The sequence below is a fragment of the Lithobates pipiens genome, unplaced genomic scaffold (genome assembly GCF_037356315.1).
Source record: "Lithobates pipiens isolate NorthernLeopardFrog02 unplaced genomic scaffold, aLitPip1_a1.2 Scaffold_16, whole genome shotgun sequence".
Lineage (NCBI taxonomy): Eukaryota > Metazoa > Chordata > Amphibia > Anura > Ranidae > Lithobates > Lithobates pipiens.
In genome coordinates this window covers 122,621,394-122,647,490 of record NW_027507748.1, presented here as the reverse complement: position 1 = coordinate 122,647,490, position 26,097 = coordinate 122,621,394, and the positions used below count along the sequence as shown (strand labels likewise).

The 26,097-nt window shown below is 44.5% G+C and overlaps 1 protein-coding gene across 2 annotated transcripts in view; it reads right to left on the bottom strand.

The window, feature by feature from the left end:
- The window catches only part of PHF12 (PHD finger protein 12), a 109,305-nt gene extending 83,719 nt beyond the window's left edge, over positions 1-25,586 (bottom strand). The window contains exons 1-2 of one of the 2 annotated variants that reach the window (XR_013274400.1): positions 24,917-25,586; positions 20,619-20,800 (exon numbers count right to left, since the gene is read on the bottom strand). Coding sequence is in view for 1 of the 2 variants with exons in the window: in XM_077480393.1 (XP_077336519.1) it covers positions 20,619-20,800; positions 24,917-24,970 (236 nt within the window). In the remaining variant the exon portion in view is untranslated. The remainder of the gene's footprint in view (positions 1-20,618; positions 20,801-24,916) is intronic. The other variant, XM_077480393.1, reaches the window with a different exon arrangement.
- Positions 25,587-26,097: the final 511 nt, after the last annotated feature.

The following is a 26,097-nucleotide window of genomic DNA, read 5'->3' as shown; positions in this document are numbered from 1 at the left end:
AGAACCGGGCCAGCAGATGGAAAGAACCAGGGGGAACCAACGTGCCCAGCAAGGAACTTTAGTCCTGTCTCCTTGAAGCTAGGCAAAGCTGAGCTGTCTCTAGTAGATGGGAAGGAAGGGAGCCACCCAAGGGCCACCACTGAACTGCACTTTTAGTTTTGCATTGAAAGTCCAATTGCTGCAGGTGTCCCTATAACTCAAAGGTCAGGATCTAAAGATCTTCATTATGTCCTTTAGGCTGGGTTCACACTGCTGCGGGGGGAGATCCGGATGCGATTCGCACCGCACTGCAGTGCAAATCACATCCGATCTCCGTAGCGATGCGAGTTCAGCCATACAGATAGTATGGCTGAATTCGCATCGCTCCCGCAGCAAACTCGCACGGGACCTTTTTTTGGTCCGCAGCAGAATTGGATCGCATGGGTGTTCACACCATGCGATCCGATTCCTGTGCGAGTCTGCAGATCGCACTGCGATATGCGGACGGATCTGGGGGTGTCATTAACATTTCATTGACACTCCCAGCCGTTCGCATAGGGCAGTGTGAACTGCCGGCGGGAGTCATGCGATGCAGGAAAACGCCGCGGATTCGCGGCGTTCTCGCATCGCTGTGGTGTGAACCCAGCCTGAGTGAGTGTTATATCTTGATTAAACACCTGGCAACAATGAAAACATCACATAGGATCTAATCCTTTCCTGTCCAAAAATTTACAAAAGGTTTGACAACCTCATACTGTGTATTCTTTAGTAAAAATATTTACCAACGGCCCACTCCCCCCAAGCACCTTATAAACACATCAATTCGTTGCTCCTACTTGGAATATTCAGAAACCATACATTTATAAGCTTCTATTAACTACTAATGCTCCATGCACACTGGGCTTAACCACTTCAAAACCGCCGTACGTCTATTGACGGCCTGGGGTTTCGGTGGTTATATCTAAATGATGCCTGAGTCCACAGACATCATTTAGATATTGCCGTTTTCAGCCGGCGATTCCCTACACCATAAGAACGATCATAGCGGCTGTTCCGCCGCTTGATCGTTCTTACGGGCGGCGGGAGGGGACGCCCCCCCCCCTCCCACCGGTGCTTCTACCGACTCACCGTTTCCATCGGTGAGTCGGTCACAGGATCCGCCGGCCCCAGGATGTGATCATAGAGATTTCCGGTGGACTAGATTGTCCCCGGAGTCTCTATGATCGTTCGGAGGCCGGGCGCGATGTTATGACGTCACGCCCGGCCTCGTTATTCAAATTAACGGCGCCAATCTGGCTAGGAAGCCAGGATCGTTTTTTTTTTTTTTTTGTTTTTATTCTGCCCAGCCTAGAGGTGAGATATGGGGTCTTATTGACCCCATATTTCACTGTAAATAGGTCCGATCGTGCCATATTCCTATTACAAGGGATGTTTACATTCCTTGTAATAGGAATAAAAGTCATCAATTTTTTTTTTTTTTTTTTAAGTGTAAAACTAAAAAAATAAAAATAAAATTAACAATAAAAAAGAAAAAAAAAATTTTTTAAGCGCCCCTGTCCCCGTGAGCTCGCACACAGAAGCGAACGCATACGTAAGTCCCGCCCACATATGAAAACGGTGTTCAAACCACACATGTGAGGTATCGCCGCGAACGTTGGAGCGAGAGCAATAATTCTAGCCCTAGACCTCCTCTGTAACCCAAAACATGTAACCAGTAAAAAATTTTAAAGCGTCGCCTATGGGGATTTTTAAATACCAAAGTTTGGCGCCATTCCACGAGCGCGTGCAATTTTGAAGCGTGACATGTTGGGTATCTATTTACTCGGCGTATCCTCCTCTTTCACATTATGCAAAAAAATTGGGCTAACTTTACTGATTTGTTTTTTTTTTAGCATGAAACTGTTTTTTTTTCTGAAAAAAACGCGTTCGAAAAATTGCTGCGCAAATACCGTGCGAGATAAAAAGTTGCAATGACCGCCATTGTATTCTCTAGGGTCTTTGCTAAAAAAACATATATAATTTTTGGGGGTTCTATGTAATTTTCTAGCAAAAAAATTAGGAATTTTACATGTAGGAGAGAAATGTCAGAATTGGCCTGGGCAGGAAGTGGTTAAAGAAACGCTAGTTCCCTTGGCAGAAAAACACTCATGTAGAGCGTTTTTGTATAGAATTCAGTGTTTGACAGAAAGCTCAAAAAAAAATAAAAAAAAATAAAATAAAATAAAAACCTGCACCCCAGAAGGGTTTCTTTTCTTGCTTTTAAACGCTGGGCTCAAAATATGCCTCTAAACATCCTAATGTTCATGGACATAGGATAACATTAAGCTGCTTCTACAGGCAAAACACACAATTCCTATAGAAGCAGTGATTTTCAAGCCACTGTGCATGGACCCCAAGGGTGTAAAGTCCTGCCAAGACTGTCCTGTACAGGAAAAAGGAGAGGACCCGGGTGCAAATGTCTTCCTGTCTCCCACAGAACTCTGTTTAATCACCTTGTGGTAAAAATGCTTGCCTGCATGATTAAACAAGAAAAATCTGTAACCAAACCTGGAAATGTACAAAATGATCAAGTAATGCAAAACAGGATAAGAAAGCATATAGGGCTAGGACCCAAGATATGTCTGCTTAAGAGGGAGAGAACAAGGTCTGCATACCACAGCAAGTTCCAAGTCAGCAATCTTACAGCAGCAGGAACTAAGTAGCTATTGTATACAGAGTTTCTAACAGGTTTTGGCCTGTTTAACATACCACATCTTCCAGGGAGGTAATATAAAAAAATTAAATAAAAAAAACACAACACTTTCTAAAACAAACCCATGAAACGCTGTAGTCTCAGTCCAGAGCGTTTGTGTTTTTTTGCTACTGTTCTCACAAATATTGTATAAAATAGACCTGAACATTTCATAGAAGAGCAGATCGGATGCGATAAACCAAGTAGAACAGTTTCTCTTTTGGAATGATTGGAAGCCAAATAACTAGTGTTAGTCCAGGCTCCATTCTCAGAGCATTGAGCCTGATCTCAGAGGGCTCATTTGGCAGAAAGGGGCAGTAGGGAAGTGCACAAAAGGAAATAGACAGATTCACTTTAAGAATGTATTTTTGTCATTTACAGTATTTTAAATTACCGATCTGAAACAAGTATAGAGAAGCCAGAACTTCTGACCCAAAGGTTTGCACCAGATCAGTGATTTGCAAAGTACTAAAATGAACCTGTGCTTTGCATATGCAGCGTAAATAAAGCAACAGCTCCACTTTACAGTCTCTCTCCTTGTATCACTTGCCTTCCTTTAGCAAGAAGTCCTGTGTAAACTCCAATGGATCTTGGGCTCTATGCACACTAGGCTTGGGGGAGCCATTTAATGCTTTGAAACGTTATCTCCATGTTCCAACGTCACTTCTGATGCGACACCGAGTGTGTTCCATGCTGGTTCCAAGACAACAGCCCAGCTGGTTGTTCCTTTCCTCTCGTCTTAGCATCTACATACCACCATCCACCGGGGACCGGCTGAGTGACTACAGTATTATACTGTTATATGCCTATTGATCTTTATATTAGTGAGTAGCCATTTGGCCAATTTTAAATTAAATATAACATTTGTTGCATCTCCTGCTCCACTTATATTTTGGCGCACCTTGATTTTCTCCCATTGTTCTTCCAGAGACCGCTTCGCTCTCAAGGGAGCCGGCACTAAGGCTGTATACGTATACTTCCTGGACTTTATAGACTTACTTGTGTTATCCATGCGTTTCTGTACCCTCTTGTGCACCATTCTGTTTTTGTCTCAGTTTGCATGGAGCCCAAGGACTCTCTCCAAACCCCATGTGACAGCAATGAGCCAATTAATAAAAACCAGCGCTGCTATATGGCAGGAGGTTGGTCATACTGATCCCAATATTTAAAGCAGCAGGAAGGTCACTTAATTTACAGTTAAGTGGAAAGAGTATACAGTATGCATGCGGAGGTTTGCAATTAGTCAACCTGTTGCTTTGTCATACAGGATTACTTTAACATAATTGATTAGTCTAGTTAAGGAGCAGTTAACCCATCAGCATAGAAATGCAAATCTTAAAATTCCATCCCATTAACCACTTACCGACCGCAGCACGAAGATATACGTCCCTTTTTTGAAGAGGGATATCTCGGTAACGGCAGCAGCTGCTGCCACAACCGAGGTATCCATCTCTTCAGACAGCGGTTTGGTAAACGATAATGATGGTCTCTGTGGAGGATTCGCCGTGAGATCACCGTTAATCGGCAGCAGGAGAGGCCCCCCCCCGCCGCTTACCGGAGCCGTCGGCAGCGGCGGTGGTGATCGGGTCCTATCCGTGGCTGGGTATGGAGACAAGTCAGGCCATAAGTCTTAAAAAAAAAAAAAAAAAAAAAGATTTTAAATGTAATTTTTTCTAATGAATTTTTTTTTTTTTTTTATTGCGTTTAAGTCCAAATATGAGGAGATCTGAGGTCTTTTTGACCCCATATCATATTTAAGAGGACCCGTCATGCTTTTTTTTATATTACAAGGAATGTTTATTTTGTTTATTCAAAAAAAAAGTGTGCTTGTAAGACCGCTGCGCAAATACGGTGTGACAAAAACTATTGCAATGACCACCATTTTATTCTCTAGGGTGTTAGAAAAAAAAAAAAAAAAAAAGTATAATGTTTGGCGGTTCCAAGTAATTTTCTAGCCAAAAAAAAAAAAAACACTTGAGTTTTTAACTTGTAAACAGAGTCTGAAAAAGAGGCCCGGTCCTTACGTGGTTAAACACGGATTTAAAAAAAAAAAATAATCGATTAGCATGACAGCTCGGCTATTAACAGTTTCAGGAAGCAATAGGTAGGAGCGCACACGCACACACACTGCTTAAATCTTGTGATCTTACAAATATGGCATGAAGATTAACATTTTAGACCCATTTCACAGAGGGGATCAAAAACGGTCAACAAAACGTCTGGCTTTTCTTTTTTTTTTAGGTCACGTTATAAAAGCGCCATTTGGAAGCGCTTCCCATTCATTTCAATTGACAGGGGCATTTGAGGCACTTTTTGAAGCGCTCTAAAGATGCTGCTTGCAGGAATTTTTGCACCGCCCTGCCAGAGCGAAAGCATCAATTGAAATAAATGGGAAGCAGTTTTCAGGTGTTATTTTTAGTGCAGAAGCACCTGAAAAGTACCTCCATGTGAAAGGGGTCTTAGCTGTAGACATCACTGGTAGCACAAATTGTGGCTCATTATATTGTAAGGACCCATTCACACCTGAGCATAGCGTTTTCAGGCAGAAAATCTCGTGATTATGCAGCGATTTTGTTCAGGGAAAAGGGTCACCAATGTAAAAAAGCTGAAAAAAAAAAAAATGCCCAAATCTGCCCAAAAAATAAAAGTTCCAGAACTTGTTTGAGCTTCAGGCGTTTTGGAGTGGAGATGTAAACCATCTCCATAGAGAATAATGGATTTTTTTCCCCCTCCAGTGTTTTGTAGCTTCAGGCTTCAAGCTACAAAACGCTCAGCTGCAAATAGGGCCTAAATGAAACTTGTCTGTAAAGGTTTGTGGCCCAAAGTAAAATAGATTTTCACTTTTCAAGCTGCATTGACTGAAAAAAAATAAAAAAATAAAGTGGAGTTGGTTTTGGTTGGTGTGGACAACAGACAGTTCTCACATCAGACAAATCCTCAGCTTGCAAATGATGAAACGTGAGCATTCAGACAGGCATGAACTCCGTCCCAACCGGAGAAATGGCAAAGAAGGATTTTTCTACTTGGTAGGCAGATTTAGCTAATTACTTTACAGTATATCTGGAACTTAACTAAGCTTTTGTTCAGTGTGGTTTGCAACTTTACTAGAAAAACAGCAAGGAAGAAAACACACACACACACACACACACACACACACACACACACACACACACCTCTATCTCTCTATACACACAAAAATTGCAGTGCTGAATTTTGATATTTTATATTTGCCTAGATTTTCAGCTTTAAAGGAATGGCATAATTTACAAATCTGGTACCTCATTTATTGTAGGTAGAGATTAAATAGAATTTTAGAAGCCACAAAAAAAAAAAAAAAACACCACACACCACATTAAAGCCGAGTTCCACCCTGAAAACTTTTTTTTTTTTTATTATTATTATTATTAATAAAAGAATGTGAAAAGTCACTTCAAATGTTGTAGTTCTGCTTTAAGGCCTCATACACATGGATACTTAGCAGCTCTAATCTGTGGAGGTGTAAAATCCCTGGTACTTGCTGGATCCTGGGAAGCTGCATGTGCCATGTACAGCTGGCAATACATTGGATCCTACATCTGCATTGTATGTACAACACTTCTTCTGGAACGCAACACTTTTGCACATGGGGAAAAGCATTATACATGTGTAGTCAAGCAGCAATGTAGAAGCCATCAGCATTTACTGAAGCACAGCCACTGACTGACTTGTACAGGTGGCAGAATGTGGCACCCAAAATTGTTAGATAATTTAGTTTTCCCCAGCATGAAATTTTTGGTAAACTCATTCAATAAATCCAAGCTCTGCAAGCTGAGATAAAACATTGCCAGTGCATGTTAATTAAATAAAAGAATTTGAGCAGTTCTATGTGCGATTAAACTATTAACCTAAAAATTGGTCCCTATATCACCGTTTTACTAACCTGGCAGATTATTCTAAATAGAATCTTTAATATTTGCAAACAAAATTCAATTACCTTTCCTAACTACCAGCAAGAACAAAGCCTTACATTTAAAAGATCACCTGCCATTTTAAATCCATCATGGCAGTGCCCGTTAGCGAGCATCCACTCACCTGCTGTCGCCACGTCCCTCACCTTGTTGTGTCACTACTGCTTCACCAGCCATCCCATTAAAGTGAATGGAACTGTCGGTGAGTCAACAGCGGGTCAGAAGAGCTGCTGCGGGACAGAGATGACAGTTGCTCTTTAAAAATTATGATGATTTAAATCAAGCCTTTTTACTAGTGATTTAAATCAAATCCACTCAGGAAAAAATAAAAAAAATTAAATAAAAAACGCACAAATACAAATTTATTTTTTTTTTTTTTTTTTTTTTTTTTACAAACAGCAGGTTGCTTAGTTATGAATGCATTAAATTTCTTACACCACAAATACTACATCTTTTACATGCTAACCACTATAAAGAACTTTCGTACTTGTGATTAATAAGGGTGCCCCTAAGGACAGGAAGTATCAAGTTCCATATAACTATGGAGAGTGAGTAAACTGTATTACGCCAGCATCATATCCAAAGTAACATGCTCAACACGTCAGTCTGCAGAGTCCATTCCCCGTGGTTCATAAACAAGGAAACGTCTGAACACTACATATGGAACGTATACCGTATATACTCGAGTATAAGCCGAGATTTTCAGCCTCTTTTTTGAGGCTGAAAGTGCCCCCCTCGGCTTATACTCGAGTCACCGCTGTCTGACTGCCCGAACAGCGTGTCGAGCAGACAGCGGCCATTCTACCTTTCAAAAGCCGCGCCTCCGCCTCCGCCTCTGATAGGCGGAACACTCAATTTCCCAGCAGTCAGTGTTCCGCCTATCACGGACATCGGCTCATCCTCGGATGAGCCGATGTCCGTGATAGGCGGAACACTGACTGCTGGGAAATTGAGTGTTCCGCCTATCACAGGCGGAGGCGCGGCTTTTGAACAGGGGAATGGCCGCCAGGGCGCCGACGAAGAGCGGCGATCCTGGCATGGGACGACACGGAGGCTCGGGACGGGACGACACGGAGGCTCGGGACGGGACGACACGGAGGCTCGGGACGGGACGACACGGAGGCTCGGGACGGGACCGGACGGACACAGGTAGGCTGGACACACAAGGCTGCACGGACACACACACACACACACACACACATGGATGGATGGACACACACACAGGGATGGATGGATGGATGGACACACACACACAGGGATGGATGGATGGATGGACACACACACACACACACACACAGGGATGGATGGATGGATGGATGGACGGACGCACACACAGGGATGGATGGATGGATGGACACACACACAGGGATGGATGGATGGACACACACACAGGGATGGATGGATGGACACACACACAGGGATGGATGGATGGACACACACACAGGGATGGATGGACACAGAGGGATGGACGGACACACACAGGGATGGACAGGCATATCTCACCCTCGGCTTATACACGAGTCAATAGGTTTCCCAGTTTTTTGGGGGTAAATTGGGGGCCTCGGCTTATACTCGGGTCGGCCTATACTCGAGTATATACGGTAACTAGGGAACAGGTACTTCACCAGTACTCAACTCTACACACGTCTTAGTGAAAACTTTTGTACAAAATTTTAAATACATGTTAATGGGTTTGATTTGTGTGTAAATAAGAATATTGAAAGTGGAAATCTTCCCTTCTAGAAAATAGGTCACAGAAGGTTCATGAACATATAAAAGCTTGAATCGTTAGGACAAGTACACACACACACACACACAAAGATAATCTCAAAAAAAAAAAATATATATATATTTATTTCATGGCCTAAGTGATTTATTTATGACAAATCAGAAGAATGTCCCAAGGTAACCAGATACATCCAACTCCTAACCCCAACACATTTAAAAACCTAGACTAGAGCAATAGGAAAACCACCTTCCTTTTACCTACATCTATCCTTCCCCTATGCAGTGGGACTCAACCCAAGTAGAAAAATTACCTAACCTTACTGAGGACGGTGTTAAAAATAGGTTATGTATATGTATGATCTCTGTCAAGGACCGATTTATCCAGATTAAAATTCCTCTATCTGGTTTATTACACCCCAAAAAGACTGGCCAGCATCTACCTGACTTTTAGTCCATTGTGTACTCTGAGCGGTGCCTCCACAGGTACCGTTCTTCAAATGGTGTGGACCCGTCTCCCTTTAGCCCTACTGGGAGTCATTGGCTGAGATTCTCAATGAAGCATGACCTTAAAATAGGACTTAATCCTCTGGTGTTGCTATTAGGGAATGTTGATGGGAGGATATGTTAAACCATTTCTTTTTTAGGCAGTACTTTATGCAAAGTGGGACATCCTGCCTCCCCTTACTCTCTCCACTTGGCAGGCAACTATTAGCAGGGTCCTTCCCCTCTACAAATTGACCCATGGAGGGAAGAAAATTGGCTGAAGAATTTTGATAAAATTTGGTCAGTCTGGATAGATGCACAGAAGAATTAAGAAGATCATGTTGAACTCGTGTTGACTGCAAGCTCTACTTGTCAATCCTACTTTATGGTTTCCTTCTCATCTACTCTCACCCCCCACCCCCCCCCCCCCCCCCCCCCCCCCCCGGATAGATAGACACACACACACACTCTTGTCCATAATGTATCGGTTTATTATACACATAATGTGTATTTGTTTCTTAAGAACTTTTTGATGTAATGTATCCCCACCCTGCTGCATTCTAATGCATTTCTGTACTCCAAATAGTGCCGTTTGTATACTGGCCTTATAGGAATTGTTTGTTAATAAATAATAGATCTTACAGGCTACGTAAAAGTACAACAACATTTTTATTTTTTTTAGATTTACACATACAGTCTCCGTTTCAGGAGACTCACTTGTAAAATGTCAAAAGTGACATGTAAGGGAAAAAAAAACAAAAAACCCCACACTTAAAAAGAAAAATCTAAATTTTAGACAGTCCCTAGAACACATAGAAAGGGACAATGGAAACACTAGTTTTAGTGACACAGGTGACCACCAGAGATTCCCTCCCATTGAGAAACTTTCAGGAAACGATTGAAAATCTACCCAATGGAACAAAGATGGGGGGGTGGGGTGGGGAGGGGAGGGAAACCCCCCCCTCCCGGCAGTGGTTATAACCCTCCCTTAGGCTACACCCACAGCGACGTTCGTATCTGACAGCAGCTAAACACCAGAAATCTGAACTTAAAAGGTGAAAGATTTCCTGCAGATGGCTGTGGTCTAAAGGAGTTTAGGTGTGTCAGCATTGTCTCAAACCCCCATTGTTGGGGGAACGTCATACTCCAGGCACCTCCTCTTCCTCTTTGTTGGTAGTTTTCTGAGCAAGGTGATAGAGCTGTGTAATTGAAATGGAGTGCAGAGCAAAGCTGGTGCTTACAATTGCATGTGTGTATTGAGAGGCCGAGGGCCAGTTCACACGCACACTACTACTTTTAAAAATGCACCACACCAAACTGCATGGTACTGTACCCATAACTGTGTTGCAATTTGTGGTGCCAACAAAAAATGGCACCCAAATGCAGATTGCAAGGGCAGTGCAGTAAAGATGCACAGAATGCGCTTTCCCACACTGCAGTCTGGCGTTAAGCAGCCTTGAGGCATATAGGAGGCGCAAATGAAGCAACTCAACTTTGAATGACTATTTTTACTGTATATAATTTCTATTAGTAGGCGTTTTCTTCAAGAGACGCTATTACCCAAACATTGCACAAGTTTATTTTTATTACACCTTCTTGTTTTCCTAAAATGTTTAATCAGCACTGAAAACAGTTGAATAGGACATGTTGCCAAGGAACCCGCTAGGATTTTATTCCAGAATGGGGCTTCATTAATCAGGGCTCCTCCAGAGTTCAGAACTGATTCCTTGAGCAATGGTGAACTGATCTCACACTGACCACCAGTGTAAGAGGTTTACTTCTACACTAACAAGGGAAGCCTACATTTTCACAGTTTCTTTTGCATTATTCATTTTTTTGGAAATCATAAAAAAAGGTTTTGCCATATACAGGAGATGTTAAACAAAAAACACAAAAAGAACCCACCACAATCTACCTTAGGTGTTAAGATACCAAGTTCTATAGGCCCCTTTCACACTTATGCAGCTTATCCTGCGACTTGGGACTGCAAAGTCGCATGACAAGTCATACCCCACGATCTCCAATGAGTACAATTCATATCTGTGCAACTTCAAAGTAGTCTCTGCTAGAGGTCGACTGATATTTGCCGTTTAATCGGCATCGGCCGATTGTGCTGATAAGAAGGCCGATTTAGAACTACAGTGCGACTGCCTGACGATCCTTCTCCACTGATGTCTTTTAGCCCTCTCCGGTTCTTCTCTTGCTGTCTTCTCGCTCTTTTACCAGGTCTTCTCCCTCCCTCGACGCTCTCTCCCACTCTAATGCTGGGTACACCACTAATTATATTGGCATGCGGCGGGGTCACTAAGTTACGGCATCTGGAGGCCACTCCCCTTATGATGTCACGGTGAAGTCATAGGGGCGGGGCCTTTGGATGCCACAACTCAGTGACCCTGCCCCATGCCAATATAAGTAGTGGCACACCGCGCACTCAGCATTAGAGCGGGAGAGAGCAGAGTCAACATCGGAAGAAGACAGTGGCGAAGACCCAGCAAGGGAGCGAGAAGACAGCAGATAGAGGGAGAAGAACCAGAGAGGGCTAAAAGACATCAGCGGAGGAGACCTGGAGTCGGTGAGAAGTACCGGCAGAGGCAGAAGAGCCAGAGAGAAGTCGGAAGAGACACCAGAGCTGTCTGAATAAATTAATTTAAAAACCTGTGTACTGCATTTTATTTTTAAAACTTTTTTTTTTGATGAATGGGTAGGGGTTCAATGTACCCCATACTTATTCACATAGGGTGGGAGGCCCCTGTTAAAGGGGGCTTAGATTACAATAAGCCCCCCCTGCCCACAGACCCTGACAACCAACAGCCAGGGTTGTCAGGAAGAGATCCTTGTCCTCATCAACATGGGGACAAGGTGCAATGCCTGGAGGCAAAGGCAGCAGATGGGTTGGAACATTTCAGGCAATAGTCTACTTTTCTCCTGGGATACCAGCAGTACCACAAGTATTTGTAGGTTACAAACACGTATGTTTGTTAGTGTCTGGATAAAGACTGGGTTTGTTGGAATACAAATTTAAAGTCTATGGACACACAAGTGACAACCAGAGCTTAAACCTGGTTGGATGTTAGCAGTTTAAGGCTGGGTTCAAATATATACAGACACTGTTTTAGTGCTGAAGTCCAGTGTGGTTCTGTTCACCAGTTCAGGTGCAAATTTTGACCTGAAGTCGCACAGGACTCTAAAACCACACTGTGGCTGCTCTGCATGTGTGAACCAACTGCTTTAAAAAGGCTGCCAGTTCACATATTATGCAAATTGGACACTGTTCAAAACACAGCCAATTCACATATATGTGAAAGGAGCCTAACTTTCCCTGACCCACATGCACCATTTCAGCTTTTGTGTTACTCGGATTTGTTTTGCACTCCTGTGACTCGGTTTCAGCAGAGAGCATGAAGTCTGTTCACTGTTGAAGTCACTGGAATCAGTCCAGGCACCGCGTCTTAAAGTCTGGATCTGCCAGGTGCCTGGCCTGATGTCAGTCTCAGCAAGCTGCTGAGAGACCAAGACGTCCGCTCCCGGCCCCTCCACAGCTCCAATTAGCGGGGAAGGGGAGCAGAGAGGAGAGTCGCTGACTGACAGGAAGCAGCTCTCTGCTTGGGGAGCTGAGAGAACCAAGCCATCGGCAGTGTTCGATGGCTCGGTTCTCAGTACAGAAGCGCCGGGGGACAGATCCTGCATCCACCCAAGTATAATGGGTAAATAAAAAAAAAATATATATTTTTTAACAGTCAAAATATTACATAATGCCTCCATGGCTGCCCAGATGTGCTCAGCAGACCAAAATTGGAACCAGTACAGAGTTGCTGCCATCCTTCATGCACTGATGAGGTGCTCCCCTAGAGAGCATATAACCCAAGATTCTATTTTTTTTTACCAATACTCTTTGCTGCTTGTAAACATTAGCCACCAGCAGGTAGCAGAATACAAACAGGTTCTAGTGAAGTAAAGTGACCTCCCTTGGGTATATTGTGACAGGGTTCACCACATCTCTTACCACAGCTGAAATAACAGATAAGCTACAAATACATGTAACAAATGGAACTATAAGAGAAAAGGTACTACTGAACAGTCGGGCTTTTTCCAGGTTGCGTAAAAAAAAAATATATAAATATATATAAAACCCCCTTTTCACCTTGATTTTATGAACACTAAGTCACCCATGATACTGCTGGGTAATTTCGGCTGACAGTGCTAGGCCTGGTGCAGATTAGAGATAAGGGTAAACGGTTTCCCTAGTAACCAGGGGAACGCATTAAACATACCCAGCCAGGCAGCAGCTGGTGAATAGTTGCTAAAGGTCGACATTTAAGCAAAGCTTTACATTTTTCTTACCTTCATTTCCAACTGGATCAAATAACAAAATGAGGCGACCAGCAGAATTCATTAACATCAGAAACAAATGAAACAGCAAGTTAAATGTTTAGATGGTATTTGGGTGCTGACCAACCCTGGAAAGAAAAATAATTCTTAAACCCAAAATAAATTCAGGGTTTAAGATTTCTGGGGTCTGGGCACCTCTCCTAGTATTGTACAAAGGCAAGCATATACACAAGCTGAGCAGTAAATGCAGATTAAATGTCCTGAATTTCGAAAGTAGTCAACATAAAATGGGCAGATGCTAGACAAGGGTTTTTTTTTTTTTTTTTTAAACCAATAGTGTCAATGGTGTGGGATGTCTGGACCAGAGTACAATTATCCTGGGAGTTGTAGGTTATTGGGTTATGATCAGATCAGCACCTGGGTGAATGTGTTGGGCTAAAATGCTGCCATGGCTTGTGTACTAAAGAGCATGTGCACTGTTGAAAACGGCTGGAATTTACCTAAAGTGGGCTTGACAAATTTGTTTTGAATTTAGGGAGGTAGCAAAAAATAAAAATAAATAAAAAAGAGAGGTTAGGAGGCAGCAGGACAGGAGGTGGGATGTGGTGTGTTATGGGGTTGTGGTATGATGGAGATAGGACACCCTGTGTACAGGTAGGAGGGGGGGCAGTCACGGATGCGCAGGGTGAAGTTGATGGCCAGCATGGTCTGGCTGCCACCATGTCGTGTCCACTTGGTTGCTTTAGTCATTAAGGAAGTTGAAGCAGTGCTGGAGGTGGGGCTGTCTGCCGTCACACAGGTGGCAGGACTTGGTGACTCCGGTCTGCACATAGTACTACTCCAGCAGGGAGCCGCATGTATTGGTGGCCACCACAGTCATTTTAAAAAGGTGGCATTGATGAACTCCGGCATACAACGATGTTACCAGCCGCCCTCCAAACACTCATCCATGGCTGCCTGGCCACTCTCTAGCAGGAGTATTCTGGACAGGGTGATCAGAGCAGGAGGCATCCTCCATGCAATGGGCTCTCTGGGTTTGGGTGGGTGAGAAATTGCTGTGTGATAGGAGAAGATCATGCCGTGTCCTCCAGGGAGCTGGCTCTCATAGGGCTGGGTGGGGAGTTCAGGGAAGTATGCACCAAAGGGCTCCAACTGGACTCTACATGGAGAGGGATGGAGGAGGTTCCAAGACACTGGACTGAGCTCCACTCTATGGAGAAGAAGAGAGGGGCCATGGAATGGAAGAGAGCAATGCAGCATGGGATGGCGGGTGCCCAGGCGGTTATGTCAGGGCTCAACAAATCCCAATTTTCCATCTGAAAGTAGGCTGTAATTCTTTGTTTTTCTGCTGCCAAAAAGCAACAGGTTCTTAAAGTGCTCGTAATAAGAACTACCTGAATTTGCCGCATGTGTTGGTATTGTTAGAGGCGCTGGTGCAAATGCTTGCCTGAATTAGGCCAAGGGAGTTATTACGGGGAAAAGTGTCATTAGGACAGTCTTGAAATCCCTCGAATGTCTAGTGCTGTTTAAGCAACAATGTGCTCTTCAGTTTGAGAAGAGAGCTTGAAGACCTTTAAGACTATGCCGAAATGGCCACAAAACGGTTTCTCCGCTATATTACTGAAAGAATTCAGCTTCATTAATTGCACCAATATGCAACTCTCTCCAATAAGTCACGCTTTCATAGGAATAGGGTAATAGAGCCTCTTCCATTACATGTGTCAAACACAAGGCCCAGGCCATTTCATGCGGCCCTCGCACCCAAGGGGGCGGGGTGGAAGGGACATGTGAATGGCCTGTAAAGGCCAATTCCTGCACACTGTGCATAGCAAACCCCTAAAACCCTGCACTGTATTTATCTGTATAAATCTTTTTTCTTTTTTTCAATTTTTAATGCAACCCATCGTTCGATGCAGTTTGGTGGGGGGGTCCTGCACCTACTTTAAAAAGGAGGGGCTACATTTGATGAGAGTTAGATACACCTGCTCTTGAAACAAGCATTTTTAAAAACAAGTATTTGACCCTTGCAGTACTGGGCCCAATAATTGTATAAAATGTAAGTGCATCCATAACCAAACCCTTTGTTGTAAAGGGGAAGGATTAGAATTCCTTGTCAATTTTTACTGCTGTCTGGGACTTCCCTCACTCACTGTCACAGGAACAACTTTTTCACCAGGCAAGAAACAAAGAAAAATCTACCACAGCAAAACAGACAGAAGTAAAAAACTTGTGTGTGGGGGAAAGCTAGACCTAGAAAATGTGTAATCTTTGGCTAGAACCCCTGCCCACTTTCAATGCAAGCTTCCCTGTTGCAGACGCTTACTCACATCCTGTCTGGTAAAACATTGTCCACAGAACAGAAGTAAAACCTCACAGGGGCTCTAATCCTTCCCCACTATCAAAAAAATAAAATAAAAAAAAAACACCACACAAACATAGCTATGTCTAGGCACACATTAAAGCAGGACTTGACAAACCCCAGGCCTCAGGTCGCCATGCCAATTTCGTAATGGTGTGCCGTCCAAATTCTTCCCACAACCCATTCCAGACTTCTAACATAATTTTGAGAGTAGGGAGCAAGAACATTAAAGGCCAAGTTCACCTGTGGAAATGTTACATGTTCCATCCGTTATTAGGGTGGAATATTTAACATGTTCCCAATGCTGCAGCCGCTGCCCAATCCAAGCACTCCCTGTGAAAATAGTATGGGGAGAAGTTCCCCATACTAGCTGTCACTTTGAAATCAGGGTGGCCTTGCGGGGCTCTGCCCACATGGCTGCTTCACCCATTCACACAACTGTGTGTAATGAACTAAGCCCAGACATCCTTTTCAGCTGTCAGCTTGTAGTTCTCAATAAGTGCTGTGGTAGTTCATTGATTCTTCCTGCCCGATTGTATCCGCTTGCCCGTATGGGTACACAAGATACTTTGACAGATGTGCAGGAGACCTGCATGGCATCAGTGATCTGCTGATCGCCAGTGCAATATAATAAAAAAAAAATTTTGGTAGGTAAAAAGTGAATTTTTTTCTTTTAAAAGTGAACTTATCCTTTAAACATATTAAAAACATTCTCTGATCATCTCAAGACATAAAAAAAAGCCTTGGAAAAAAGGGGGGGGGGGGGAATACTGTTTTATGCAATGCATAACACGAACAATACCAATTGCATCTGTCTGCAGAACAGGAAAACCGAAGACGCAGCAGTTTCCTAAATTACAGCCTGCAAATTGTACTTTCTACCATACCAATGGCATGTTATGTAAACTGTACAAATGGTTTCCTGTCTGTCACCTCCCTATACTCCTAAAACCTGCACCACTCCATAGACAAAATCCAGGCTCATCTGAAATAAGGCAGCCATTGCTGAAAATATACTTCAAAGAAGCTTAACACAACCTATACTAGGAGAAATGTGGAGGCTGCACTTTGCAGATTAGAAATGTTGGAATATGCAGACAAGGGTCTGACGCAGTGATTTGGGTAGTAACAAAACCAGGGAACTAGTAATTTTAGCTTTGGGCTCTTCAGATATACATGTACAGATTTCAAAGTAGTATAAACCTTATCAATGAGTGTTCATATTAAAAACACACAAATAGTTTGGATTCATGTACAAGGGGCCATTTTTGTTTTAGCTCATTGTTTAGCCTAGGTTCACGCTACTGCGGCTACATATTTAATCAAGCATTTTAAAGAGCATTTTTTGTAGCACATTTTTTCCACGCTTCATGTACTTTTTGTTAGACAAGACTGGGTAAGCACAAAACCCTGCCAAAAACACCAAAACGGCATGTACATGTGTTTTTTCAATGTGTTCCCATTAAAGTGGTAGTAAACGCTTTTGTTTTTAAAAGGGGCCCCTGCAGGGAATGCACTGCATACTAGCAAATTATGGCAGACTTACCAGTCAAAATGCAACTCCAATCGCTTCCGCTTTCACCCAGTCCTTTTGGGCTTGCACTCTACAGCAGTTTTAATGGCTAGGCTGTGATGACCGCACTCCCACAAGAGTCAGGATTGCGGCACGGCACTCTGTTCATTCACACCACACCCAGTGTGCCAGAATACAGCACTACTATGTATGTGTCATTGGCTGCAGCTGATGTGAATATTTTCTAAAACACTGCAAGGTATTCATGGTGCCTACAGGCAAGCCTTATAAGCTTTAGGTACAAATGTATAAAATAAAAGCTTACTAGCGCTTTAAAATCTATGGGGCCAATAATGCAAAAAAAAAAAAAAAGTTACATCGATTGGAATGAGCGCCACAGAGAATTGCAGCATGATGGAAGACCCAGGAGAAAAAAATAAACACTAGTGTGCACTTGCTACCAAACGGCAGAATTTGTTTTCAGAAACCATGTGACCTAGGCTGGGAGCAGTAGAACAGATTTTATTTTTCGGTTAAAAGAGAGATACACCATTTTGAAGGGCTTGTTGACAACAGCTTACAAGGTAAAATACAGGATTATACCATGCAGGCGTCTGAGTGAGGTCCAGTAGGGGGCTGAATCACACACTGCATCACTTTAGTCAAGAGCAGCAGGGTGGCATGAGGTACCAACCACTGCATGTGTCTGCATTTTTTGCAACACACATCACATCAGAATTGTAGTGTGAACAGAGGACAAAGAAAATAGTTGTGATCTTGCAGTTATTGGGGGTTTATCTGCTGTGGAAAGCACTTGGAACTAACTGCCTATCCCTAGGCTCAAGCACGGTTACATAAAAGAGGCACTGACTTGCCAACTTCCTTTAGCTTCCAACACCAGGCTGCATTTGGGAATTTATTGTCGGCTGTGGAGGCGAGAGAAATGAAAGGAGCAATGGCAAGGTGGTTTAGGGAAGGGGGCCCCATTACAAAGGCATGAAGGTGCCAGTAGGGATACACTGGCACCTTTCACTACATCACCAGTTTAGACACTACAGAGCATCGGCCGGTTCAACAGAAAGAGCTGACATTCTGCCCATGTGGACTGAAGCCGGTCACACAGAAGCCAGCCATGCTGCTGGCTTCTGTCGATGGGGCACAACCAAAAAAGGTCTGCCAAACTGCTTCCGATCAGTGTCCCTGTCAGAACACAATAGAAAAGCAGGGGAGATCACTGTACCAACATTGGAGAGTTAGTACAGCGGCTCCTCCGGAACCGTCAGTTAACCCCCCCCCCCCCCCCCATTCAGCCCTGCTGGATTGAACGAAAGACAAAAAAAATAAAAAAAGCCCACTTCTAGTGTGTACTAGGCTTAAGGACGGGTACAATTAAAAACTATGAACAATGATTAGGTGGTAAAACAAGTACAAAATGTATAAATAGGGTTAAGAAATAGAGGGTGTTCAATTAGCAAAGTGAAAGTTCCTGTAGCTTGGTAAATAAGGAGAATCTGTGTTCACCTCAAACATTTACATTAACCTTTTTTTTTTTAAAGTGGTAGTAAACTTGAAAATTAAAGCGCAGCTCCACCCAAAAAGGCAAAGTTCCGCTTTAAGCACGCCTCCCCCCTGCTCCCACTTCTGCCGCCCTCACCCACTCCCTTCGTGCAATCTTTTGGGACACGTCACAGGTCTCAGAAATTTGCCCAAACAATAGGGAGACGCTGCGAGATTCACACTCGGCTGTGAACCTGCAAGCTGTTACAGCCGGGTGACCACACTTGCCAATGCCGGCACCATGGAGAGGCGAGGGCTCAGGCAGCCACCTTCGCTGGACTGTGGGACAGGCGAATGTGTTTATTAAAGTCAGCTGCTGACTTTTAATTAAATAATAAAAAAAAAAAAAAAACACAAAAACTGACTTTTTTTGTGGCACAAAAAAAGTTCCCCTACCCTACAAGGCAATATTATGATGTGCTAATATGCATCACATACTAGCACATTATGATTGTGAAACTTGCCTTAAAACCAAGCCTTCACCTGGTCCTCCTTCCGGGTTTGTAGGCTGCGGCTGCTTAAATGGCTGAGCTGCGATGACGTCACTCGCACGTGCCCACCGTTTATGGCCGAGGGCTCTAAAGGAATGGCACGGGTATGCCATTGCTTCAGAGTGCATGTCACCGGCAGCTACACAAGTAAATATCTAAAGGATGTATGTTTAGGAGATATTTACAGTATCTACAGGTAAGCCTTATTATAGGCTTACCTGTAGGTAAAACAAATCCACTTTACCACCATTTTACATGAGTAAGCACAGATTTACTTTGTTTACTAACCTCAGTAAACATTAAAATTTAGGTGAATAGTTTCTACTCCTGTAGAAAAAAAAATTAACCCTACTACATTATGGCAAACAGCTGTACACAAAAAGCTGGAACCGATATGCCCTTGGAAAAGTACATAAACAAATGTGTGCAAAAAATAAATAAAACCCTACATCTTAATTTATATAAAATGCATGCTTACAAATACACCATTTAAAGATTGTCAATGGGCCCTTACAATTCTTTGTGTTACCAGAATGGGCCTGAAGATTTCCTAAATGCAAGAATATCCAAATATATAGGTTGTCCTTGAATAACAAAGTTGGCAACCTTCCCAGTGCTCCTGAACTCATTTTACAATGAGAATTATTCAAATCTAATTATATTTTCTCCCAAGGTAACTAGATCTGTAGTTTGAGCAGTTTCTGAGCAGACACTTATGTTGTTGCTGATAAGCACACGTGTGAAATGCTACAGTTTCTACTCTAAACCTAACGTGACTGGCTTTAAAGAATAAAACAAGGTCTGTATTTTTGTGAGCACAGACCAAGGTTTATATAGGAGAAAGGCGTTTTTGAGCAAGACATAGAAGCATAGGGGACACCTAGTGGCAGTGGATGTCAAATCTGCTGACTGCAAATATATGGTATAGAAAACAAAGAGTCAAATAGGGAAAAAAAAAAAAAAAAGAGAAAAGCCCTCAGACAGCAGACGAAAGAAATGCCATATTTTAAAGGAATACATTACAAAAATTATTCTTTCATGCCAATTTTCAAGCCGAGTTAAAATGAAGGGGAAAATTAGATTTACAAGCTTTATTTTCAACATCTATACAGACAAAACTAATAAGCCACCAATTTCCCAAAAACAAACTAAGCTGCAAATACCAGAAGTGGAACTGCTTCTATTAAAAAAAAGAAAAAAAAAAAAAAAAAGGCACAATGGCTCTGCATTCTCAGGCCATCTTTCAACAGCAGATCATTTCAGACAACACTGGCATTGATCAGACAGGAATGTTCAACCACCCAAGCAATCAGTAACTTGATCGAATGCATCCAAAGTATAGTTACTAAAAAGGATCAACAGCCACTAAACATACCGTTAAAAAATAAAAAAATAAAATATAAATGCAAGCAATCCAATCATGTAGCAGCATCAGCTAAACAGATATAAACATGACAAAGAAAACAAAAAACAAGGGGATAAGCCACCCTATGCCTCTTACCAGCACTGGAGGTGGAAGGCTGCAGGGCAGTGATCACAGCAAAGGAGGTCACCTCCTTCCTTGCAACTATCACAGCTGTCGTGGTTTGTGGCTCTTCCGCTTCTCCTGGGTTCTTTTTCTGGCCTCCTGCTTTTCTTCTCTCCATCTTCACTTTTTGGGGGTGCCAAAAGAGCTTGAATTTGCTAGTTAAAAATAAAAAAAGGGAGAACAAATTTAAGATAAGAATGTCAGCCATACTCTTACAAAAAGGGAAGAGTAAATTAAGAAACCCTGCTAAGTACGCAATGAACACACATGGTTTTAAAGGAACCAGGGAGAATGTGACTGCATAAGTTTAAGGCTGGATTCACACCAATGCAGTTTTTAGTGCATAGGTGTGAATCCAGCCCAAGGGTTGCCAGCAACTACCATTTTATAATCCTGGCCAATAAAAATGTGCCTAGTCACCAATGATAACTGCCACCCTACAACAGGTAAATAAATGTATGCACAATGCAGGAACCAGTGTAATCTAGCAACACTTGGCACTGCTAAAAGACCAGAAACAAGTATCACTTAACAAAAATGTCTCAAAAATGTTTTGTACACATTAGCAATCTTGCCACTAGGATTTGCATCGACTTTCTAATTCCATCTAGCATCAGTGCAAACATGGTTGACATGTAAAGGATTGGCAATGTGTAAGCATGTGTCAGGGCTGAGCAGAGGGGCCTGTTGCTACTGGATGAGTACAGACAGAAATAAGAGTCTACACAATGCTGGCTGCTTAGAGTCATGAAAAGTAACAACCAACCATACAAAAGCAAGCTGGCTATTGATGCCCTGGAGACACAGTAAAAGCAGATATACATACATATAGAAGCAAAAGCACTATTGAGTCAGCTCAGATCTCAGGCAAATATACTTCTCATCTACAACTCTGGAGAGTGGACAAACTTAAAAAGGAGACGAGGACTACACATACGAGTCAGTGAAGCAGGGTGGCTCCCACTATTAACCTAGCTAAGAGGGAAGGGGTTAAAAACTACAATGTAAATTGTGAGGAACCTTCAGCTCTCAATGAAATAAGGCCTAAGATTTAAGTATATAAACCCAACAACTAAAAACTGAGAAGCCATATTTTTTTTAAACTGAAGCTTTCATTAAAATGAAAGGTGATCCTGCCATAAAGATCTTTGTGCTGGAGCTTCCTGTGTAGAGAACATTCTGTCCCCGACTCCCAACTGCTCTCATATGTTGTTAGCCTGCTGCATAAGCTCCTGGTGGAGATTACAAACAGCTGTGCCAATGTTCATTGTGCAGACATGTTCTATTGTCACCGTCAGGAAAAAAAAAACGACCTCAGAAATTATGTGCAGCAGTTGCTGGATAACTTGCATGTATACAGGAAGTGGTTGCAGGAGATCAGCAATGTTGATATGCAACAAAGACAAAGTAAAAAATATTTTTAAAAAGGTTTATAAACCACAATGCTTTAGCCAACAAGGGTTTATATGTACTTTAACAAGGCGGCATGTCAAGTTGTAGATGCCTCATCTCAATCACTGCCCTCTCTATTTCCAAGAGCCTCCTGCTCTCCAGTTTCCTTGTCACCTCCTCCCATGCTCTGGAACTCCATACTCCAAATCTCTCAGGCTGTCTCCAACTCTATCCGCCTCTAGGCAATCCTTGAAAACTCATATCTTCAGGGAAGCCTATCCCCCAGCCTCCACATAAGCAACTGCGCTTTCTCCATCAGCTCATCCCACAGCTATTACCTTGTGTGTCACCCGCCCCTCCCCTTTTCGATTATAATATCTCAAGAGCAGTGTCCCCCTAAACCTCTCCAATTGTACTGTAACAATGGTCTCCCTTTATAATGCAAACTGTTGATGTTTTTTTAAATCCTGTAAACGAATACAGCTGGCAATAAAAAAAGTCAGTTATCAATTTGAACTTAAATCCATAATAATACAAATATAGCTGGCAGCAGACAGCAATTTGAACTTTAACATGTCAACATTCTCCACGAGTATTCCCCAAGTGTGGTTTTATTGGAGTTTACGGCTATGAATGAGTTGGGAGGGGAAAAAAAAAATAAAAAAAATAAAAAAACTTAGTGCAAATTCGCTTTGGGCAAAACAGCATTGGACAAAATAAAAGTAAAATCCAACAACGAATTTCCTTTTGAATATTTTCCCAGGGATGTGTGCTGTACGTCACATCTGAAGGCCGTCGCTTACTCCAGCAGCATAGGCCAGAGCAGATATTCAACTCCTGTGTCTAGGACAGCTTTTCTGAGCTAGGGCTCCTCCTGAGATTGCTTGGGGTTTCTCATGCAATGAGTAACAGTGATTGATCTCCTTCCCACCTACACCGACCAGCAATGCAAGGGAGCCGTTTACACTGCATTTCCTTTTCAATATCGACGTTAAAAGATTTTTGACTACAAACGTTGTGTAGCGGAGGGTGTAAAAAAAATAAAAAATAAGTCTTAGGTATGTAATATTAATCCTTATACCCAAGCAAGGGATTATGGACAGACTTATCTAAAACTAGCAGATGTGCCTGTAAACCGTGTGATATAGATTTGTCAATGTGGGGTTCCAGTATATACCCTTCCTGAAGGCTGCACATGAAGTGATGGTATGGTATATACCTCCCTCCTGAAGGCTGTATGTGGGGTGTTGCTGTGTTATCTCCCTCCTCCCTGATGCCTGTAGAGTGACGGTGTGGTGTATACCTCCCTGCTGAAGGCTGTAAATGAGGTGTTGGTGTGGTATATACCTTACCCCCTCTTGAAGGTTGTACATGGGGTAATGTGGTATACAACTCCTCCTCCTGAAGGTTGTAAATGGGGTGATGGCGTGGTATATACCATCCTTCCTAAAAGCTGTAAATTGGATCATGGTGTGGTATACACCACTTTTCCTAAAGGCTTTGTAAAGGGGCATTGTTTGATAAACATCCCCTTTCCAAAGGCTTTACATAGTATAATAGTCCAGTAGCCACCTCCCTTCTGAAAACTGTACTTCCTACTGAAGGCTGTGAATAGGGTGAGTATGCAGTGTGCCCCCCTTTCTGGATGCTGTGTATAGGGGGGGGGGGATTGTTTGGTACATATCCCCCCTCTTGAAGACAGTACACAGTGGAGTAGTAGAGTATACACCACCTCCCTCCTGTAGGCTGTACATGGTGTGATAGACCAGTAAACTTCCCCCTCCAGGGGGTGGCGGTCAGGCTGTATATGGTGTGCAGTGATTTTTTTTTGGGGGGGGGGGGGGGTCTGCGTACGGAGGCGTGCAAGGCGATCGGGGCGGTCTGCGTACGGAGGCGTGCAAGGCGATCGGGGCGGTCTGCGTACGGAGGCGTGCAAGGCGATCGGGGCGGTCTGCGTACGGAGGCGTGCAAGGCGATCGGGGCGGTCTGCGTACGGAGGCGTGCAAGGCGATCGGGGCGGTCTGCGTACGGAGGCGTGCAAGGCGATCGGGGCGGTCTGCGTACGGAGGCGTGCAAGGCGATCGGGGCGGTCTGCGTACGGAGGCGTGCAAGGCGATCGGGGCGGTCTGCGTACGGAGGGTGCACAGCGATCGGGGCGGTCTGCGTACGGAGGGTGCACAGCGATCGGGGCGGTCTGCGTACGGAGGGTGCACAGCGATCGGGGCGGTCTGCGTACGGAGGGTGCACAGCGATCGGGGCGGTCTGCGTACGGAGGGTGCACAGCGATGGGGGCGGTCTGCGTACGGAGGCGTGCAAGGCGATCGGGGCGGTCTGCGTGCGGAGGCGTGCAAGGCGATCGGGGTGGTCTGCGTGCGGAGGCGTGCAAGGCGATCGGGGTGGTCTGCGTGCGGAGGCGTGCAAGGCGATCGGGGTGGTCTGCGTACGGAGGGTGCACAGCGATCGGGGTGGTCTGCGTACGGAGGGTGCACAGCGATCGGGGTGGTCTGCGTACGGAGGGTGCACAGCGATCGGGGTGGTCTGCGTACGGAGGGTGCACAGCGATCGGGGTGGTCTGCGTACGGATGGTGCACAGCGATCGGGGTGGTCTGTGTACGGAGGGTGCACAGCGATCGGGGTGGTCTGTGTACGGAGGGTGCACAGCGATCGGGGTGGTCTGTGTACGGAGGGTGCACAGCGATCGGGGTGGTCTGTGTACGGAGGGTGCACAGCGATTGGGGTGGTCTGTGTACGGAGGGTGCACGGTGATGGGGGTGGTCTGTATACAGAGTGTGCACGGTGATCGGGCCCTCCCTCGCCCCGGAGGCCCGGCTGTGACGCTCGTGCACGGTGAGTGACATCTGACAGATCCGGCCGCTCACCTCCATGAGGCCCCCAGACGTGTCCAGGTCGTAGACGATGGTCTTGGTCTCCATGGCGGCTTGGTGTATATGGGAGGCCAGGAATGTCGGGGTGAAGATATCGGGCGGACAAGTAACGGGAAACAGGCAGGCCTGCGGCCTCAGGCTCTCCACAGCTGACAGGAACACGTCGGTTGGAAGCGGTGTAGAGAGGTGAGGGGGGAGAAGATCTCCACTCCGGGGATGTGGCGAGGCCTAGGGAAGGCCTAGCCGACGAGCCGCCGGTTCTTCCTCCGCTCTGCAGGAAACACAGGAGCTCCGGCCATGTCGGGCCTACTTATTCCAGGGGAAAGGGGGTCACGGGCTCCAGGAGGCGGTGACAGGCCACCGGAACGTCCCGGGCTTTCCCTCCTTCCGCGGCTGCTTACGTGCGTCTCCCCTCCCCCAGCAGCGGCCGCGCACTTGGCGCAAAGTGACTGCGCGGGAGACAACCCTGTGCGCATGCGTAATTCAAAGTAGCTGAAGAAGGCACACAGCCGCTACACAGGAGGGGAGGAGACAAGTGCTAGACGGGCGACGTCACGGGGTTCGAGCCTGCGCAATCTGTTCAATTGCTCCTGATTTCGCGACAGAGCCCTGGAAACAAGGCAGATGTGTTGACGTAAAACACTTTGCGCAGGCGCACTAAGTTTCGGAGTGAACCCGCACAGGACAATCGCTAAGGATCCTGGGCAGACATTGTAGCCTCGTGACGTAGTTTACGCATGCGCACTAGGCAAAAAGCGCTAAACACAGAAAGGGGGTGTGTCTAGGTACGTGACATACGGAGAGCATGCGCAGTGGGAGGGAGGCGCGCACAGCACCGGTATAGACAATAGGGGAGTGTAGAGAGGAGCCGCGTCACTATGTGTGCGCAACATTTCCCCGGCCTGGCTGGGAGGAGCCATGTTTTGTTTGTGTTTGGCTTTTGTGGCCTTGCGCATGTCCGATGAGACGAGCGGCCATCTTGGAGGTGGCATTTACCAGCTTGTTATGTCTGCTCCTTTTGTGCTGTGCCAGTCAGATGTGACGCATGCCGTGTTTGTGAGGCTGCGGGGCTACCCGCAAGAGTCATATCACAGTTATTTGCCGTGTCCTCAGAGGTTTGCCGCTTCGTAACGTTGCCTTCCATAATCGTAGGGAGGTTTTGAAATGAGACGAAG